The sequence below is a fragment of the Pteropus alecto genome, unplaced genomic scaffold (assembly GCF_000325575.1).
Source record: "Pteropus alecto unplaced genomic scaffold, ASM32557v1 scaffold44, whole genome shotgun sequence".
In the NCBI taxonomy this organism is placed as follows: Eukaryota; Metazoa; Chordata; class Mammalia; order Chiroptera; family Pteropodidae; genus Pteropus; species Pteropus alecto.
Window position 1 is genome coordinate 5684940 of NW_006436812.1, and position 20743 is coordinate 5705682.

The window sequence follows — 20743 nt, forward strand, 5'->3', positions numbered from 1 at the left end:
CCTCGCGCCGTGGCCCGCTCGTCTCCTGTCATGGTGCTGGGCTACCTGCTGCTCCGCCGCCAGAGTCTCGCTGCCCTGGGAGCCGCCTGCACCCGTCGCGGCCTGGGTAGGTCGGCCGGGGCCGGCCAGGGCCGGGGCAGGGCTGACAGTGACAGAGGCCGGGGGTCCGGGACCAGCCGGGAGCGAGGGAGCCGCCAGGTTCGAGAGTCCTGGCCGGCGTCGCAGTCGGGTAACGGCGGTTAGGCCAGCCGCGCACTCCCCAAGGCGTTCCAGAGGCGCCGGCGGCCCGCAGCCGGGCGTTGGGCGCAGGCGTAGCCCGCGGGCCCGCGCAGATGGGTCGGCAGCGAGTCACCCGGCCGCCACGGCTGACGCTGTTTTTTATCAACACAGGATTTTAACCCTCGCTGACAGCAGCGGGCAGGCCGATTGGGGTCGAGAAAGGCTGCACAGCAGTTGGGTCAGAATTTGAGAGGGCTGAAGACAGAGAGTGGGGTAACTGGTCAGCTCGAGTTGCTGACGGATTTGTGCTAGGTAAGGAGATTTGTATTCCTGGGCTCTTGGATCTGCCTCCCTGCGGTCAGCCTGTCAGCCTTCACCCTTCTTGACCCTGGTGGTGCAGGGGTTCCCACATACTTTCATCCTTCCACCCCACACAAACCCCGTATTTCTAATGCCTTGGGGTGATGTGACCGTGTCTAGAGCTCCATGGAATGCTGTATATATTCTCCACAAAGTAAATCATATCTTTTCATGTGAGCTCTGACTGACAAGAAAAACCCAAGGCACGCAATTCTTAAGTAATGGCAAAGGGCAGAACCCTAGAGCAATACTTGGGTTCCTACAATGCTGGGTTCTGTGAGCTGTGGGACCTTGGCCCTCCCTGGCTCTGTTTCCAAACGTGCCTCTAAGATGAGAGGCGTTGGGCACACACTGGCCTCCAACAGCCTGCTCTTCCTGCTGTCAAAGTCGATTCTCACTGAGAATCTTGGCTTTGTTGGACTATTTTGACCTTTTTAAAAAAATCTTTTATTTATTTCTTGATATCTTATCTGGCTGATGGAGCAATAGGGAGAATAGATTAACCTGAGTCTCTGGGAGCTAGTTAACAGCTAAATAAGCACAGGGCACTTGGTAGGCATATGGAACAAGCAGTGAAGCCATCCTTGGCCATTTTCAAATCCCACTGAAAGCAGTCAAGGTGTCAGAGTGGTTGATGTATCACCATTGCTGAGGACCCTATTCAAAAGAAGCCAAACAAAACATGTCTCAGGACTTCATCCAGACCATAGGCTGCAGGTCGGCACAGACCTGCACACTCTGATTACACGAAAGGTCACAGTTGCAAACCAGTGAACTGAGAGCATTTCTCAGGCAGTGGTGGGCTAGGTGATATAATTTTTGGAAAAGGAAAAAGGTTTCTAGTGGTGAACACACCAAATGAATTCTTTCCTTGGAGATAATGGCACATTCCTCAGTTTCCAAGGCTCTGATGGCACCAACTGTGAATATTTCCTTCACCTGTGCAGTGCTAGTGATGTTCTGTGGAAAACATATAAATGGGGTCCCCTTTTGAGGAGGATGCCCCAAGACTCGTGTTGTTGTTTCAGTCCTTCTGCTTTCCTTCCACCCCCACCCCACCCCCAATATATACACTATGCTCTGCATAGTGTAGTCCTTCTCAGGCTCAGATAGCACTGGGGCTCAGGGGAGGTGGAACATCACAAACTTGATCATACAAAAGTGTGGATTTTGCTGTGCATGAGGAGAAGGGCCTGGAAAATGCCCAACTGGTTGTCAAAAGAGGGGGTTGGATATCTCTATGTGACCATTAAAGCTAGAGTTCAGGCAATTTCCCTGGCCATGGCAGATAAGGTTGAATTCTGATTGACAGTCCCTGGAGATGTGGCTTGTCAGTCAGTAGGTGCTGCCGGATTCCTGGATCCCTTTTGGGGAGAGGCCCCTATCCCAGCACCTGCCCCAGAACTTCATGGCTGTCTTCTATTGCCTTTTGTTATGTGGTTTTAGATCCTTTCACACTAAGACTTAAAATATTATTGGAGCCTCTGGGCATTTTTAGATTGAATAATAGCAGTTTCATTGTTAAAAATATTCTGGCACCTGTCTGCTGGTTAAAGGATGCTTTTGCCTGTTGGTCACTCCTGGCTACCCTGGCAGAGTCCTTTGGCTCAATTGCATGGTGATTCTGTATTCTGCATATCTGAGTCTAGAACAATGGTGGCCAACATCCATTTCTGGTAGTTTTTTGTGCATTATCCAAGTTTCTAGTTTCTGCCATTTGAAAGTGAATATTGTTTTCTTTTATGGCTGGAGGCCCGAGAAGGGCTGTAACTACAGGTGACTCAGGCTGTGTTAGCCAGAGAGGCAGCACTGTGCTGTGGATGAGAAATGGCCCAGCTTGGTACTTTCACTCTGGGTTCCTCTCTTCATGGTTTTTGAGTTGGTGTGAACAACCCAGAACTGACGATAGTCATATGCCAATGTTCACAGCCACAAACCGTACTTCTGTCTTTTTAGAACTCTTGAAAAAGAAAGGATCATAAATCCGAAAGAGCCAATTTCCATGACTATGAACATGAATCGTCTTCTAGATTTTCCTTACTGATATGGTTAAGGGAGGATATTCTTTCTCTATCAAAGAAACTTAGAAAACCCTGCATAGCCAGCCTCACTCTTGAATGCTCACCTCATCTTGTCCTGGGATGTCACATCCCCAGGATGCCCCTACTGCTGGGTCATCAAGGACTCCTTTTGAAGTGTATGCCTGATGTGGCCTCATGTGGACACTGACCAAAGCTACACTTGTCTTCAGGTCCAGCCCTGCTGGGAATCCTCCTCCATCACACAGATTTGAGGAAGAGCTTGACAGTGGAACAGGGCGCCATGAAGGTTGAGTTACTGCCTGCTCTGACTGACAACTACATGTACCTGATCATTGATGATGACACCAAGGAGGCTGCCATCGTGGACCCAGTGCAGCCCCAGAAGGTGGGAGGCATGGTCCCAGAACCAATTCTTCATCCCCTGATGGGTTTGATCACTGTGGTGTTCTTGTAACTTGGCTAAAGCTAAATGGAAATCAATCCATTTAATTTTTTTTTTTTTTTACAAACAATTAAACTAGTGTCTAACCACTGTTATCGGGGCAAAGGGCCAGTGAAAGGCGTGGGGTGACCAGAGGCTTTTGCGTAGAGAGAAAAAGACCTGTCCCTTGGCAGAGGAGCAGGGACTATCCTTGGCACTATCTTCTCTTCCTTGAGGCTTTGTGCCTTCGGCCAGAGGGGCTTGAAGCGGTTGAGGGTGCGGGGGTGTGTTGAGGACTGAGCTGCCAAGTGGATCAAGAGAGAAAAAGGCTACAATCACCCTGCTCTACTGAAGTTACCCTGAGTCATCAGAGTCAGGACGGGCCCAGCCCCTCCTGGCACATCCTGAGTTCTGCTGGGCAACCCCACCCACCCTGCAGGCTGTTGAGCCAACTCTGGGAGTGTGATGATGGCCTTTGTCCTGCTTCACGCTTGGTTGCAGGTTATAGAAATGGTGAAGAAGCACGGTGTGAAGCTGACCACACTGCTCACCACCCACCACCATTGGTAAGTGCTCCACCCTGGAGGCCAAGCTCCTTCCAGGCCAGCAGAGTTGATTGAGCCTGACTACTCCATTCCAGGCACACCCCAAGGGCGGGGTGGGGTAGGGTTCTGTAGGCTCTCTGGGCCCTCCCACAGCTGGCAGCCTGAGTCACTTCTGCCCCCACAGCTGTGTCCACTATGCACCTGAAGATTGACCTCCAGTGGGATTCTGAGAAGACTTTCGGCTTCAGCCTTTATACTGCCACCCGATTCCCTATATCTTTCAGGCCCTGGCCCCTCCACCCTGTGACAGGGTCTGGTAACTAGGTGACTCTCTGGGGAGATGCTTGCACTGTGGATCCTTCTACTGCAGGAAGACCTCCAGCAGGTCTCTGATAGTGCTTGGGCTTGTGTGATGAGATATTGGCCTTGGTGACAAGGAAGAAACTAGATTAGACATTAGTGTTTTTAAGAATCATTAGCCATATTTGAAGAGGTTGTATGTGTTTTTGATATTTATTCGAAGGCTAAAGGATGAAAAAGCACCCGTGTTTGAGTTTAGGACTAGAGTTGTCTGTCCAAGGCCCCCATTTTTTTTGATTTTTGAAACTTATGAAGCTCTTCAAAGCTGAAGAGAAAACATTCACTGGGCTCTGAATTTTGCAAATAACTGCTCGAGGGTAGCTAGTGCCTGCAAATGAACATATCCCTGTAGCATCGCTATCATTCAGCCTGCAGGAGCTCTGCCTCCTGCGCAGCTTTCTCCTGGTAATCAAATGAGGCCTTTGACCCAGAATATTGCTTGGATGTGGTTTGGCCAAAGTTTGTTAAATGGCGAAAATGTCTGGTTTGATGTAACTAAGTTGCTGAGTCTTTGGGGTTGTTTAACCTCTGGGGCATCAGGTGCTAATTCCTCTAGGGATGAGTCTGCAGCCTTGCCCTTGGCTCTGGGCTACTTAGCTCTACTGCTCTTACTGTTGGGTAATCCGCTCCCGCTGTGCCTCGCCAGACTCCTGGGCCTTCGTGTGGCTACACAAAGCCTCCCCTGCTCCAGCCTTGCACAGTTTGCTTCTCTTTTTCACACCAAGTAACTCCCACATCAGAGTTTGTTTTTCTGGAGGGTTTTCTCAGCATCTTATGTTTACGATAGAACATAAACCCTAAACAAGGCCCCAAACAGAATTCAAGGGCACAGCCTGTGCCTCCTTCCCTCTTATCAGTGGTGGCAGTGAGCTTGCTGTGGGGCTGGCCCTGGCCTGTGTGTAACGGCCTTCTGAGGGGAGAGGGCAGAGGAGCCTGTTATCTCAGGCCCTGCAGTTTCTGGGCCCATCAGAAGAGTCCATGGGTGAATGTGTAGTGAGGAGCAGGCATTCCTTAGGGACTGAAAAGTCCTCACCTTGTTCTGAAACCGCAGATCTTCAGGCGTCGGCACACTCCCAGCCCTGCATTCAGGGCCCCGCTGGGCTCGCCCTGGTATAACCAGCCCCACAAAGCTCAGGAATGGAGCTTTTCTCCTGACCCCCTGTCTGAAGAGCTGCTCAGGCTGACCCTAGGGGAGCACTGGGAGCCCCTGGATGAAGGCCCAGGTGGTTCCTCAGCTCTAATAGCACATTAGAATCATCTGAGAGGTCATTTCAGGCCGGCCCCTGGGCATACAGATCACCCTCAGATGGCTGGGCATTGCCATTTAGAAGACAGCTTCATGATCTTCTCAGGGTGGGTCAGAATCACCTGGGGGCTTTTAGATCTCCTACCCTGCAGGCCACCTGTGGGTCAACTGTGTCAGGCTGTGGGAGAGTCAGATCTGACTCAGGTGACCCTGGTGTGCCCAAAGCGCGGGATCTTTGAGGTAGAGATTATCCAGGTGTTCGTAATTTGTTTCATCAGCTCTAGCAGCTTCCGCAGCAACAGGGCAGGGGCACAGAAATGCCTGGCATGGGAATGGGGTGCCTGAGAATGTTCTTTTCAGTGAAGCTAAGTGACAGACAAGAAGCCAGTTTCCTGTGTTAGAAGATACGTTTCTACTGCTGAGAAATGTGACTGGGCAAATAAAAATTCCATTTGGTCAGGATTTATAAGCAAGCAAACCCCCTTTGTGTCAGCAAGTAGTCCCAGGTCTCCTTTTTGACTTCCAGGGACCATGCTGGCGGGAATGAGAAGCTGGTTAAGCTGGAGCCGGGGTTGAAGGTGTATGGGGGTGATGACCGGATTGGGGCCCTGACTCACAAGGTCACACACCTGTCCACACTTCAGGTGAGGAGTGAACCAACAAGGACACCAGGCCCTAGAGCATAGTGTGGGGAGATGGCACAGTGGGAATACTGCCTCCCCCTTCTGGCTGTCCACTTTGTTACTCCAGGGACCCAGAGGGGCACGTGAGGGCTTGGGCTCTGGTGATGGCCTGACCTGCAGATGGGTGGAGGGCCTCGTGGGGCTATCTGGACCTGCACAGTCCCCTCTGTTGGGAGCATCACAAGCAAATCAATGTGAAAACGGCGACTAAAGGGAGAATGTCCTTTTCTTAGGAATTGTGGTTGGAATATTTAGGGGCAATTTCTCAGAACGTGTGGGACTTGAAACGCGTGTGTGTGGAAAGAGCACATGTCGCAGATGTGGGAACTGTCAGCATTTGGTGACTTGGGTAAAGGTCATACTGATGTTCGTTGACTTTATTTTAACTTTTTGTAGATTTGAACACTTTTGCAGTAAAGAGGTGGCGGGGGGAGGAGGGGAGACAGAGGAAAAAAGAATAAAAGGCCAAGCACCTAAGGAGGAAAACCATCTTTTCTAGCAAGACACTCGGTTCAGATTTAGTCCAATTTTGAGAGAGAAAACAAAATAAGCCCCTTTAGTTTTGCATGACAGCAAATGCCAGGTTCCAGGATGGTCCCCATCCCTGGGGCACACTTAAAGACTGAGTCCCATGGTCACCAGCAAGATCTACATCCTGCTGTGGGGTGGGTGCGGGGTCTTAGATGAGACCTGTGGGACCAGCGGGTCATGTGCTTGTGAGCCCTAGGAGCACATGCCATCATATGCTTTGTTTCAGGTGGGGTCTCTCAATGTTAAGTGCCTGTCGACACCATGCCATACTTCTGGACACATCTGCTATTTTGTGAGCAAGCCTGGCAGTTCTGAGCCCCCTGCTGTGTTCACAGGTGAGGGTTCAGGTGTATGTGCTGGGGATTGGGCATTCTTTGCAAAAACTCTCTTGGTGTGGGGGTGTCTTTGAAAACTTCCAGGTGTAGCAGCAGAGCATTTCCTGTCTGAGACTGCACAGGGCTATGTGAGGAGGACCTCAGCCCTCGGGGCAGAGCTTGGGGCTCAGCTTCAAACACATTGGTGGGCTGGGGGGACACTAGGGAGTGGCACCTCCTGCCAGGGCTGACCATGTACTTCCCTCTGAACCCAGTGACCACTGTCAGGTGTCCTGGGGACAAGCCTTTCCTTGAGAGACTCCGCCTGGTGGGGATGCAGCCCCAGCCCCCATCACCTCCAGCAGCTGACAAACAGGAAAGGCAGTGAGTCCCAGACCCACCTGTTGCAGGCTTAACTGCTGCCATGCACTCATGCTGCCCAAACTCTCCACAGAACGTGAGCCGAGCTGGATTTGGCAGTCAGTAGACAGCCCACAGGCAGGTGTCCTACACAAAGCAACCCTGATAGTGGACTTCATGGCAGCCCTAATGAGCTCAGAGGGTGGTAGATGAGTTCAGGTAATGGCTGCAGTCTGTGGTGCCCATGACCTTGAATGAGGGTTGCGAAGCACTGCCTAGCACCGGGCTGTGTGAGCAGCACTCAGGGCAAGCAGACCTTTCCAGGAATTGGAGGTGTTTTTCCCCTTTTGAAAGAAAATAAAGGATGCTGATTAGGGAACCTGTGAAGCGGAACATCCATATGACGACCAGGAGTTCAGGGTGGCATTCACCAGTGTCCGTGGACGAGTGCTATAGCCCCAACGCAGAGCAGGCCTGTTGGCTCTGCAGAGGCCTCACTGCTGCCATAACTTTTTTAGTGAGTGTAAACAGTTTTTAAGCTCTGAGTGTTCCCGAAATTTAAGGCCATGTCTGACTATGGTGTGGAGTAGGTAAACTGGTCCATGCGCCACGTGTACACTGCCCTGAAGTGGTTTCACCTGCGTGAGTGGTAAGACCAGAATTTCCCTTACCAAGAGGCGTGGACCTGAGATGAGAGGTGTGGGAAACCAGTCCCTGGCTTGGTAAACCCTCAGTACCTTGCACTCCTGTTTTTACTGTGCCCTATAAAGCCTCAGACTTTGGTCTGCCCCTCTGTCAGGTGGGAGGGCAGTGCCTGCCTGTCAGAGTTTTCAGGACCTAAGGGAGCAGGCAGGCCCTTGGGGATGACCCCATGAACAAGGCAGGCTCCCTGGGGACTGTGCCATTAAAAGCCAAGTCCCACTTTGGAAGTTGTGGAGGGCCGACTGTTGCAAACACAGACCTGAACCATGTCCTGCATGAGTTACTGTTGTCTGTGCCACAGTGGCTGGGAGAGGAGTGCATTGTCTTATTGGTGACTTTTATAATAAATATGTGAAAATCATACAGTGTCATTAGTGGGGAAGCTCAGGTGTCTGAGGCATCCACAGTGAAGGCTAATGGTGCAGGAGACAGGATGGTCCAGCAGGGCCCCAGGTGGCCTGTGTGCGTAGCCGAGGAAACTGCAGTATCCAGAGGTGAGGTGACTGGTGGCTTCAGGCTTCAAGTCGGGGTCTGAGTGACCAAGGCCATGCTCCCATACCCCAAGGATGTAATCGGATGTGGGGTGTGGCTTTGGCCCTGGGATGTGGTGTGTAGGACGAGGCACTAATGGACCAGGAGGAGAAGGTAGTCTGGTGGACAGGCCTGGGTATGGGAGCAGGTGTCAGCTGTATTTGAAAGATCAGGGTCTGAGAGTTCAGATTTGGGTTCCTAGCTTATGAAAGTGTGTACCAAAGCTACAGAAGGTACTCAGGTGGCCAGGGAAGGAGGCCACAGTGGATGCTAAAACCATGGCTGGCTTCACAGGGCCTGGAGGTGGAAGGGTGGCCTGCTGTGGAGGTGGGATACCCCCAGGCACTCTTGGCAGCTGATTATGGAGGGTGAGAAGGAGACAGCAGAGGCTGAAGTGCAGGAGCATGGTGGTCCTGGCTGCCAGGGAAGGAGCTCCCAGGTCTCTTAGTGTCCTGCTGCCCGTGAGGACTTGGATCCCCCGGCACCAGCAGCAGGGGGCCCATGAAGTTCCTGGGCATGGGAATAATAGGTGTTGCTTGTCCCTGCAAGGGATCCTTGTGCCTCTATGGCCTGTCCTCCCCTGGGTCTCCTTGGCCTCTTGCCGGTCCCAGACTTGAGGTTCAGGGCAGTTGACCTGTGTGTTGACACCATGCCACACTTCTGGACACATCTGCTATTTTGTGAACAAGTCCGGCACAGGCCACCCCATAGTCTTGTTCTAAGGGGTAGCCTTGGCTTCTGCCAAGTGGGCCAGGGGCTGCCTGGGAAGAGGCCTGGCCCATGCCGATGGAGGAGAAACGTCACCACAGGCGGGGAGAATTAATGCCTGCGGGCTCCATGTGGCTTGGACCCCTTTCTCAGGGATTAGACCCTGGGAGGGAAGCAGCAGCGCAGGGACCTGATGGCGTCATGTGGACGGGGTGCCGTCTAAAGGGTGGATGCAGGAGGAGTGAGTCTGCAGGCAGTAGGTCCATGTCCCGTGGGCCCTCATGGGCTGTGGGCCCACGTGAGCAGCTCCCAGAGGACCCAGGTGGAGCTGGCAAGATTATGGGGGGTGTTACAGGATAGTGCCAGCTGCTGAGGATAAGGGAAGACGCAGGAAGTGGCTGCTGGATAGATGAGAAGTGCTGGGTTTGGGAGTCTCAGAGCTCCAGTTGACAGGACTGGGCAGTGAAGGGAGGAGTCAGTGTAACCCTAAAGTTTGGGTTTGAGCAGCTCTTTGGGGGCTGGTGGTGAACTGAGTGAGACTTGAGTAAAACAGTTTGGGGCAGGTGAGAACCGAGAGCTGCGGGTCTTTGGGCTCTGTTTGGATGGAGGGCCTCTTGAGTGTCTGGGTGGAGGTCAGGTTTTAGGCTGCACCCCAGTCACCATGGGGGACAGAGCATAGCCCTGGCTGTCTGTGCAGCCCATGGACAGGTGGTCAGCATCACCTAGGAGAGGACCATTGGCTTCTCAAGGGGGTGTGTCTTACTGGTGGCCCCACTGCTCTGTGGCTGTCCTCTTGTCTTTCAGGTGACACCTTGTTTGTGGCTGGCTGCGGGAAGTTCTATGAAGGGACAGCAGACGAGATGTACAAAGCCCTGATTGAGGTCCTGGGCCGGCTCCCTCCTGACACAGTAGGCAGCACCCCATTGAGCTCCCCAGTTGGGGGTGTGAGGACATGGCCTGCTCTCCCACTCTGTTCCCTCACTTCCTGTCCTGGCCCCCCACTGTGGCCACCCCTGTGTGTGGGGAGGAGTGGGAGGGCGGGGGCATTTTCTCCAAAACTGGATTTTCTCTTAATGTACTTTTTATTGTTTCACTTACATACAAGAAACATCTTGTCCTAAGGGATGTCTCCCTGGGTGTCACTGGCCAGCCTAGGGCCCTTCAGGCCCATCTCTGAAGGGTTTGAGGTGGGAGTAATGAGTCTCTTCAGGGCTCACAGGTGTGGCTTTTTCCTCAGAGAGTGTACTGTGGCCATGAATATACTATCAACAACCTCAAGTTTGCTCGCCATGTGGAGCCCAGCAACACTGCCATTCAGGAGAAACTGGCCTGGGCCAAGGTGAGTGGGACATGCTTCAGGGGACATCCTGTGGGTCAGCCTCCGTGAAGTGACTTCCTGGGAGTATAGAGGTGCCGGGGTCACTGGCACTCACGGCACTGTCTCCAGAGTGTGCAGGAGGCATTCCTCAGGGCTATGAACAAGCCAGGGTTTAGACCCACCCGAATCTGAGCAGGAATCTGGGTGGCTCATCAGACTTTTCTGACTCAGTGTGTTTGGGCTGGGCCTGGGAGGCTGCGTTTCCAGTGAGTGCCTTGCAGGCCAAAGTGGCAGATCCCTGCCTGCTTCCCACATCTGGGCAGCAGGTGGGACTGTGCAGCAGCCACACAAGTGCCCTGGAGGCTGTTTGTCTGAAAGGCACTTATTTCAACAATGGCCCCAAACTTGCCCCTCAGCTAGGCCCAGAGGTTTGCTTGTCCCAGAGGTGTCTTCTATGGAGGTTTAGAAACACAGCTGCAGGTGTATTGGTTAGGTAAGGATGTTCTCCTGGACTCTAGGGGTCTGTCTTTCCTCTTCAGTCACTGAGAAATGGTGTCAGGAAGAAACACACACATCCGGGAGGCCTCAGGTGCTAGGCTCCCTTCTGCTGAGTTCAGTGAGTAAAGTTACCTCATAGTTTGTTTTTTTTTAATAAATCACCTGATTTTGTTGAGCATCTTTATCTATTTTTTGAGGGGGAGGCGCTTATAAAATAATACCTGTAAAAATTCAAACACTACCCTCATTTGTTGATAAATATTATCCCGCTTTTTACACCAAGCATACATGAATACTTAATATAAAGAAAAAAGCTCATCCTGTGTATATACTATACATACTGATTTGTGGCTTCCTTTTCACTTAATACCTGGGCTCAGTGCTCTTTCAATAGCAATTCATACATATTGAACTCATTCTTATCATGGGTATCTACTTTTTAAAAAACTAAACTTTATCGAGGATAATTTATATACAATAAAAGGTACCTGAGCAAGCAGTATACAGTTCAATGAATTTTGACAATGTATGTACCTGTGTAACTCCCAACACAATCATGATATAAAACATTTCCACTACCCCAAAAGGTTCCATTGCCCCTTCCCATGAAGTCCCCCCAACTACTGGTCTGCTGTGACTATAGATTACTGTTTTCTAGATTTTCATATAACATTACTCTGATGTATGTGGCTCCAGCTTAGCAAAAAGGTTTTGAGATTCATCATGCTTTATTTCTGAGTAGTATTTCATATGGATGTATTATAATTTGTTTATCCATTCATCTATGGATGGATACTTAGATTGTTTCCAGTTTTTCATTATTATAAATAAAGTTGCTATGAACGTTTGTGTGCAAGTCTTTGTGTGGACACATATTTTCACTGCTTGTGGTAACATACCTAAGAGTGGAATTTCTGGGTTGTATGGTAAGTGTATATTTAACTTTTAAGAAACTACCAAACTGTTTTCCAATTGGTTGTACCATTTTGCATTCCAACTATCAATGCATAAGAGCTCTCTAGTTGCTCCACGTGCTCACCAACGCTTGGTATTGTTGAGCCTTTAAATTTCAGCCATTCTAATAGGTGCATAGTAGTATTTCACTGTGGTTTTAAAATGCACATTTCTCTGATGGCTAATGAAATTGAGCATCTTTTCATGTGCTTATTGGTGTTTTATATGTCTTTTGTTAAGTGTATGTTCAAATCTTTTGTCCATTTTAAAAATTGGGCTGTCTTACTGAGCTGTAAGATTTCTTTATGTATTCTGGAAACAAGTCTTTGTGAGATACAGATTTCAGATATTTTCTCCCATTCTGTGGCTTGCATTTCTGTTTTCTTAACAGTATCTTTCAAAGAATAAAAGTTTACATTTTTGGTGAAGTTCAGTTTATTAATTTTTTCTTTTATGTTTCTTGTGCCCTAGCTAAAAAATCTTTTCATACCCTTATATCACCAAGACTTTCTCCTATGTTTTATCCTAGAAGTTGTATAGTCTTAGCTTTTATGTTTATATAAATTTATATTTAAGTCAATGATCCATTTCAAGTTAATGTTTGCGTATGGTGTAAGGTAAAGTTAGAAGTTCACTTTTTGCATATGGACATCTAGTTGCTCAGCACTATTTGTTGAAAAGAGTGTACTTTCCTCAGTGGATTACCATGGTATCTTTGCAGAATAAATTGGATCCTGTAGGCATAAACCTACTTTGGACTCTGTTCTGTTCCATTGATCTGTATGGCTTATCTTTGCATCAGTAACAATGTCTTGATTAAGTCTGAGAATGATAGTATAAATCCTCTACCTTTATTCTTTTTAAAAATTACTTTTGGCTCTTCTAAACCTTTTGCATTTTCATATAAATTTGGGGATCACCTTGTTAATGTCTACAAAAAAAAGTCAATTTGGCTTTCGATTAGGACCGTTGTAACAAAAGATTTGGAGAGACCTGCGATCTTACCCATACTGAGTTTTTCCATGAACGTGATATAACTTTCCACTTATTGAGAGGTCTTTAGTTTTTCTCAGGAATATTTTGTAATTTTCAGTGTTAAAGATCTTGCACGTATTATTAAACGTATCCCTAAGTACTTCACGTTTTTGGATTTTATTGTAAATGGTCATTTGTTGATAGTCTTTAGAAATACAATCGATTTTTGTATTTTGACCTTGTATCCTTGTGACTTTGCTAACCCATTCTAGCATCTTTTCCATAGGTTCCTTAGCACACAATCATGTCATCACCTACCAGACACAGTTTTATCTCTTCCTTTCCAATCTATATGCCTTTTATTTATTTTTCCTGCCTTATTGCACTGACTAAGATCTCCAGTGCAACGTTAAATAGTAGTAGTGAGAGTGAACATCTTTGGCTTGTTCCCAGTCTTAAGAGGAATGTATTCAGTCTTTTATCATGAAGTACAATATTAGCTATGGGTTTTTCATAAATCTTCTTTATCAGGATGATGAAATTCACTTATAGTCTTGGTTTTCTAAGAGTTTTTATCATAAGTTGGTGTTGAATTTTGTCAAATGTTTTTTCTTCATCTATTATATAATCATGTTTTTCTTTTCTCTCTTACTCCGTTAATATGGTGGAGTACATCAATTTGTTTCAATCATAAAACCAACTTTGCTTTCAGGGTGAACCTTAGTCATGGCATATTATTCTTTTCACATGTTGTTAGAGTCTATTTTTGTGTCTGTGCTCATAAGGGATGTCAGTCTCTAGTTTTATTTTCTTGTAATATTTTTGTCTGGTCTTAATATCAGGGAAATGCTGGCTTCATAAAATGAGTTGGAAAGTGTTTCCTCCTCCCAATTTCTGAGTTTTCTACAACTGTTAATATTTCTTCTCTTAATGTTTGTTAGAATTTGCCAGTGAAGCCATGTGGGCATTGAATTCTTTTTGTGGAAAGATTTTTTTAGTTATGAATTAATCTCTTCTATTTGTGTAGGGCTTTTAGATTTTTGCACCTTCTTGAGTCAGTTTTGTTAGGCACTTGTGTTTTTCAATGAATTTGTGCATTTCATCAAGGTTTTCAAATTTATTGACAGTTTTCATACTGTTCTCTTTTTAATATCAACTCTGTCGAAGTTTAGTTAATATGTAATAAACTGCATCAACTTAAAGTGAACAATTGAGTGAATTTCGACAGATGTATATACCAGTGAAACGACTACCACTACAATTAAGACACAGAACATTTCCATCACCCATAAATCTTCCTCATGCCTCTTTCTCTGCCCTGGCTCCAGAGGACTACTGATCTACTGTGTGCCATTAGAACTTAGCTTGCATTTTCAAGAATTTCATATAAATAGAACTATGCAGTATGTACTCTTGTATCTTTTTTGCATTCCGCAGAATGATTTTGAGATTCATTCATATTACTGCATGTATCGGTAGTTCATTCTTTTTATTTATAAATAGTACTCCATTGTTTGGATATACCACCTTTTGTTTACCCATTCACTTGTCAATAGACATTTTCGTTGCTGTCTAATGTTTCCAGTTATTGGCTGTTGTGAATAAAGCTGCTATGAACATTTGTGTACAAGTCTTTGTGTGACATATGTTTTAATTTCTCTTTAGTAAATACCTAGGAGTGGAACGGCTGGGTTGTATTAGGTGTATGTTTGACTTGTAAAGAAACTGCCAAAATATTTCCTAAGTGTACTACATTCCTACCAGCAAAATATGAGAGTTCCAGTTGTTCTACATCCTCACCAACACTTGGTATTGTCAGTCTTTTTAATCATTTAAATTGATATGTAGTGGTGTTTCACTGTGGTTTTAATTTACATTTACCTAGTGCCCAAGCATCTTTTATATGCTTATTGGCCATTTTGTAAAGTGTTTGTTCAAACTTTTTGCCTGTTTAAAACATTGGATTGTCTTCTTATTGAATAATAAGATTTTTTTTTAAAAGTATATCATGGATATAAGTCCTTTGTCAGATATATGTATGGTGAATAGTTTTCCCCATTCTGTGGTTTGCCTTTTATTTTTTTCAACAATGTCTTTTGAAGAGCATTTTTAATTTTGATGAAGTCCAGCGTGTTTTCTTTTAGGTTCATACTTTTTGTCTCCTAAGAAATCTTTGTTTTTCCCAAGGTCAAAAATTTTCTCCTCAAAAATGTTTTCTTTGGAAGTTTTGTAGATTTAGCTTTTACTTTTAGATCAATACGATCCCCTCCCCACCAATATCTGTCGGCACTGTAGTGATAGCCCCTTTCATTTCTGATTTGGGCAATTCGTGTTCTTTTTCTCTATTCTTATCAATTTTGTTGATTTTTTAAAAGAAAAACTTTTGCCTTAATTTTCCTTGTTTTTCTATTGCACTGATTTCTGCTCTTTTTATACTCCTTTCTTCATTGGATTTACTTTGTTCTTTTTATAGATTCTTAATATGGAAACTGAGGTCACTGATTTTAGAGCTTTCTTTTTTCTAATATAAGCTCTTAAAGCTAAAACTTACCTCCAAGTACTGCTTTAGCAGCATCTCACAAATTTTGAAATATTTTATTTTCATTATCTTCAGTTTGAAATACTTTAAAAATATCCCTGTGGTTTCTTCTTTGACAATATATTGAATTGTGTCAAACATACAGAAACATTAAAGGAATTTCATAGTGAACATTCATAATCAATACCTATTCTCTACTATGAACATTTTACTGAACTTATTTTATCACTGTCCATCCATCTTACTTTCAAATATACTAATGTGTACATGTCATTCATATATAATTTTGCCTAATTGACCTCTGCTTCACTTAAGGAGGACAGTTAAGGTTTCTAACTTTCTTGTGTTTACATTTCTGCATCCTTCCTGCTTCTGTAGGAAAATCACTACACATTAACATTCATTTTAATAGATAATCCAAAAGATTATGACATTTATACTCCCCCGACTATACATGTAAGGACCTGTTTTAAAATTATCCTTAGAAGAATTAACTTATTTTCTTCCCTCACAGAAAGCGAAGGAAGATTTCTTAGGAGTGAGAATACTAGAGGAAGCACAGGAAATATTATAAAACATTTTAAGCTTGTTTTCACCAGAAATGAAAGAACAGAGATTAGCAGTAAATTTTCATCTTGATCTCCTGCCAGATCCCAACTTGACACACCTCCCAAGGTTGAGGGATTAAACTTCTTGATATCAGTGCTCACAGTGTGTTGGGGGTGGCTGTGGGGGTGTGGAGAGTCCTTCATGTTCAGGAAGTCTGGGCTTGGGTGTCAACAGCTATTGTCCAAGCTCTGGCCCTGTGACCCTCCAGGTTGGCCAGGAGAAGGGCAGGGTTTTCGGGGAGGATGGAGACCCCCAGCTGTTAACTTTGACCTTGTTCCTGGAGTTTCTATAGAAGCTACCAGTTGGCAAATGGCCCAGTTTGTGTCTTCTCTCTGTCCTGGTCAGTATTGATTAGGAGAGAGGCCATCCTGACTGGAGGCGACAAGTTGCCCACTGAGGGTTCGTCCTGAGTAGTTCTCCCATATAGAGGGGCCCCTGCCTGAACATCCTGTAACAAGAGCTCACCACCCTCTAGAGGGAACTGTCATCTGAGGGGATGGACCCCAGGCATCTGTCTTTTCACTGTTCCCAGCAATGAGCTGCGCAGCCCCATCCCATCTTGGGGGTGGGTTTGTGGATGTTTTCTTTTTTTCTGTGGTTTCTGCATTTTCACTGGTTATTAATTCTGTAATATAAACTTCATAATAATGAAAAGAAAGTTCTATGTCCCTTTCCACCTCCAAGACAGCAAGAAAAGTAGGACAAGCTGTTGGTGGCAGCTGCAACACTCAAATCTCTATTAAGCAGGAAGGGTCCTGTCTTCACCCTGACCTGACTGCTCTCTTTGCCTTCTCAGGTCAGACAGTGTTTTAAGATCATTAGAAGGTATTTTGAAATGTTATCTTTAGAAGTTTCTGTATTAAAGTGACACATTTCTTTTGCAGGAGAAGTACAGTATTGGGGAGCCCACAGTGCCATCCACCATTGCGGAGGAGTTCACCTACAACCCGTTCATGAGAGTGAGGTGAGGGCGTGAGCAGGTGGGCATAGGCGGGGCCCACACTGTCCTCGGGCGTCCTGGCCTCTGCTTCACTCAAGCACTATGTCCACTCCCTGAAACTCCTGAAGATCCCAAATGGTGGAGGAGACTTCCCTGAAATCTTGATTAAATATATACACAGAATCAGACACATTTTCTTAAAAGGTGAGGAGGGATACTTTGCTTAGCGCCCTGGAAGGGGCACGGGGTCCTTTCTGACCCTGAAGTCAGGATCAATAGGCAGGCCAAGGGCGTTCTCAGGGAGCCTGGTGATGCTAGGCCATGCACATGCCAGTGTAAGGTTGGTGGCCCTGTTTTCTGAGTCGCCGACAGGATTGGGCTTTGTCATTGTGCTGTCCACAGGAACACCCAAGTTGGCCAAGGCTGTCACATTTGATTTTTAAGAATGCCCCAACTCTTCTAGGCTCTTTTCTTCCCTGATGCCCTGGGTGAATTGGTGGGCCAATCCTGTGTCCACTTGCTCACACCCTTACGACCTGCATCCTGGCACTTGGCTTCTGCAGGGAGAAGACTGTGCAGCAGCACGCGGGTGAGACGGACCCTGTCACCACCATGAGGGCCATCCGCAAAGAGAAGGACCATTTCAAGGTGCCCAAGGACTGATGTGGCTGAGGGGCCTGGAGCTCCTGTGACAGCTGCCTTCAAGCACATTTGGGTATTCAGATGTTTTAGGTGAACTTCTTGCTTGAAGTGCAGGAAACTCAGTCTTGGCTTAATTTTAAATTAATTTCAGAGCCCTTTGCTTGTATTATCAAATGTTTTAATGCATATTTATAAGAGAAGAATTTAGAAAGTGTTTATTCCTGGAAGTGTTTCTTGCTTGCAGATTGTGTATTATCTCTGGCTTTTTTGTGGGGCCCCCACGTGATTCCTCAACAAGAGCAGCCCTTCTCCCCATTGCTGAGGCTGGCAGTCTTGTGCTCACCAGAAGAGGGCTCCTGGGAGCGGGTGTGCCCCCTCCTTTTCCTGGCACCTAAGGAGGTACCTGGTGTCACCCCATTTCTTCCTCTTCCTCCCTCCCCCAGCTACCTCTAGAGGAGGTCACCCTCTCATGAGTCCTTTGTCATTATCTTTACCAAGTTGTTTCTGTGTTAATGTGGTCAGGCCTTTAGCACCTACCTGGGTTGGGGAAGTGATGTAGTGAGGCCAGAGGTGGGGCCATGCCTGGGGACTCCAGCTGGGAGCCTCTGCCACGTGGTGCCTGAGGAGGTCCATGCTCTGCACGCCGCATCCCTGTGATGGCTAGCCCATCCAGAGGATGTTTCCAGGGACCAGTGTGGGCAAAGGAGCTGATAGAAGGGACAAGGGTGGTAGGGCAATCAATGGGAAAAAGGAATCTCAGAAATTGATAGGAAAAATAGGTAATTCAGCAATAATAATTGGAGATTTTAGAACAACTAGATGGAACATCATCAAGGATATAGAAGATTGAACACTATCAGTCAACTGAACCTACTTATTTACAGAACATTCTACCAACATTCTTTTCAGGTACCCATGGAACATTCTCCAGGATAGACTATCTTAGGCCACAAAATAAGTCATCATATATTTTAAGAATCTGAAATGATACAGAACATGTTCTCTAACTCCAGTGGAATTAGATATCTACAACAGAATGAAGTTTGGAAAAACCCCAAGTATTTGGAAATTAAATAAAACATTTCCAAATAGCATGTGGGTCAAATAAAAATGATAATGAAAATACCATATCGAAATATGTGGAATGCAGCTACAGCAGTACTAGAGAGAAATTTATAGTTTTAAACACGTGTATGATTTAAAAAAAAAAAAAAAGACCTCAAAAAACCTAGGCATCTACCTTAAAAACTAGAAAAAAGAAGACCAAATAAAACCCAAAAGAAGAATAAATAATAAAGATTAGAGAGGAATAGAAAGAAAACAGAAAAACCAAGTTCTTTGAAAAGATCAACAAAATTGACAATCTCTTCGTTATACTGACCAGGAAAATAAGAGAGAACACAAATTACCAAATCATGAATGAAAGAAAGGAACATCACTAACAACCTTACAGAAGTTAACAGGATTTATAAAGAACTACAGGTGGTCCCTGACTTACAGTGGTTTGACTTAATGATTTTTTTGACTTTACGATATACAGAAACAATAGCCATAATGAATTACATGAGATATTCAACATTTTATTATAAAATAGCCTTCATGTTAGTTGATTTTGTTCAACTGTAGGCTAATTTAAGTAGGCTAGGCTGAACTATGCTGTTTGGTAGTTTAGGTGTATTAAGTGAATTTTTAACCTCCTCAGGTTTATCAGGATGCAATCACATTGCAAGTCGAAGATCATCTGTAGTAGAAAAACCCTATATCAATAAATTAGATAACGTAGATGAAATGGACAAATTCCTAAAAAGACACAAATCCCTTAAATTGACTTAAAAAGAAATGGAAAATCAGAATAGACCTATAAAAAAAAAAAATTGAACTAATAAAAACTCTTAAGTCTTCATGCAAAGGAAGCCGAGACCCAAATGGCTTCATTAATGCATTCCATCAGTAACACCAATCACAAACTCAGAAAGTAGAGGAGGGAGCACTCCTCCAGAAGAGAAGGACCTCTTCAGACCCCCTTCCACTTTTAAGGACTCTTGTTATTACACTGGGTCCACTTGCAAAATCCACTTAATCTCACTATTTTAAGATTGGCTGATTAGCAATCTTAATTCCCCTTTGCCATGTAACCTGACATATTTACTATTCCAAGGATAAAGACATGAATATCTCTGGTTGGGAACATCACTCTGTTTGTCACAGCACCTATGAAAAGCAACAGCTAGCATCGTAATTCATGGCGAATGAGTGAATGCTTCTCTCTAAAATCAGAAACAAGGCAAGAATGTCTGCTCTTTTCATTTCTACTCAACAGTGTACTAGATATGCAATAAGGCACCAAAAAAAAAAAAAAAGGTAGTATACATATTGGAAGAAGTAAAAATGTCCTTATTCACAGACAATATGATCTTATATGTAGCTAATCCTAAGCAATCCAGATATACCCACATACCTGGACTAATATGTTTAATAAGGTCCTGGTATACAAGATAAATACAAATCCATTTTCTTTCTGTATACTAATAATAACCCAAAAATGAAATTAAGAAAATAATTCAAAATAGTATCAAAACTAGTAAAATACTTAGTAATTACTTTATCAAAAGTAGTGTAAGATTTATACACTGAAAACTACAAAAAGTTGAGAAGGGAAATTAAAGATCTACATAAACAAAGATATTCTATATTCCATGATTAGAAGCCTACTGTTAAGATGTCAGTTTCTCTTTGGAAATACAAAGGACCTAGTAGAGCCAAAACAATTTTGAAAAAGAACAAAGTTGGAGGACTTACACTGCCTAATTTCAAAACTTACTATAAAGCCACAGTAATATGATACATTGGTGCAAGGGTAATAGGCATGTAGTTTAATAGGTCAGAATTGAGAGTGTAGAAATAAATCCTTATATTTATGGCCAATTGATTTCAACAAAGATGTAAAGACATTTCATTCGGAAAAATGGTCTTTTTAACAAATGGTGTTGGGACAATTGGGTAACTACATGTAAAAAAGTAAACTTAGACCCTTACCTCACACCATATACATAACTCGAAATAGATCATAGACCTAAATGTAAAATCTAAAAGTAATCAAGATTTTAGGGGGAAACACAGGAGAAAATTTCTGTGATCTTGAGTTAGGTAGAACTCTTAGACATGACACCAAAAGTTTGAGCCATGAAAGAGAAATTGAATTTAAAACTTTAATTAAAATTCAAAACTTTTGCACTTCAAAAGACA

General features: G+C 45.0%; 1 protein-coding gene across 2 annotated transcripts; it reads left to right on the forward strand.

Annotated features, from left to right (window-relative positions):
* On the forward strand, positions 1-17713 carry HAGH (hydroxyacylglutathione hydrolase). Of its 2 annotated transcripts, XM_015590917.2 has the most exons (10): positions 1-106; positions 391-531; positions 2831-3006; positions 3544-3608; positions 5720-5837; positions 6634-6742; positions 9827-9930; positions 10260-10361; positions 16800-16879; positions 17419-17713. In XM_015590917.2, exons 3-10 carry the CDS (start codon positions 2902-2904, stop codon positions 17516-17518), a joined length of 783 nt encoding a protein of 260 aa, XP_015446403.1. In that variant the 5' UTR covers positions 1-106; positions 391-531; positions 2831-2901; the 3' UTR covers positions 17519-17713. The 2 variants fall into 2 exon arrangements, with proteins under 2 accessions (XP_015446403.1, XP_006914024.1); XM_006913962.3 differs by lacking the exon at positions 391-531 and having other exon boundaries at positions 7-106.
* Positions 17714-20743: the final 3030 nt, after the last annotated feature.

Coding starts and splice junctions, on each gene's coding strand:
- HAGH (XM_006913962.3), top strand. CDS start 31: ATGGTGCTGGGCTACCTGCTGCTCCGCCGCCAGAGTCTCGCTGCCCTG. Junction 6,743..9,826: donor GCCCCCTGCTGTGTTCACAG/GTGAGGGTTCAG, acceptor CTTGTCTTTCAG/GTGACACCTTGTTTGTGGCT. Junction 16,880..17,418: donor AACCCGTTCATGAGAGTGAG/GTGAGGGCGTGA, acceptor TGGCTTCTGCAG/GGAGAAGACTGTGCAGCAGC.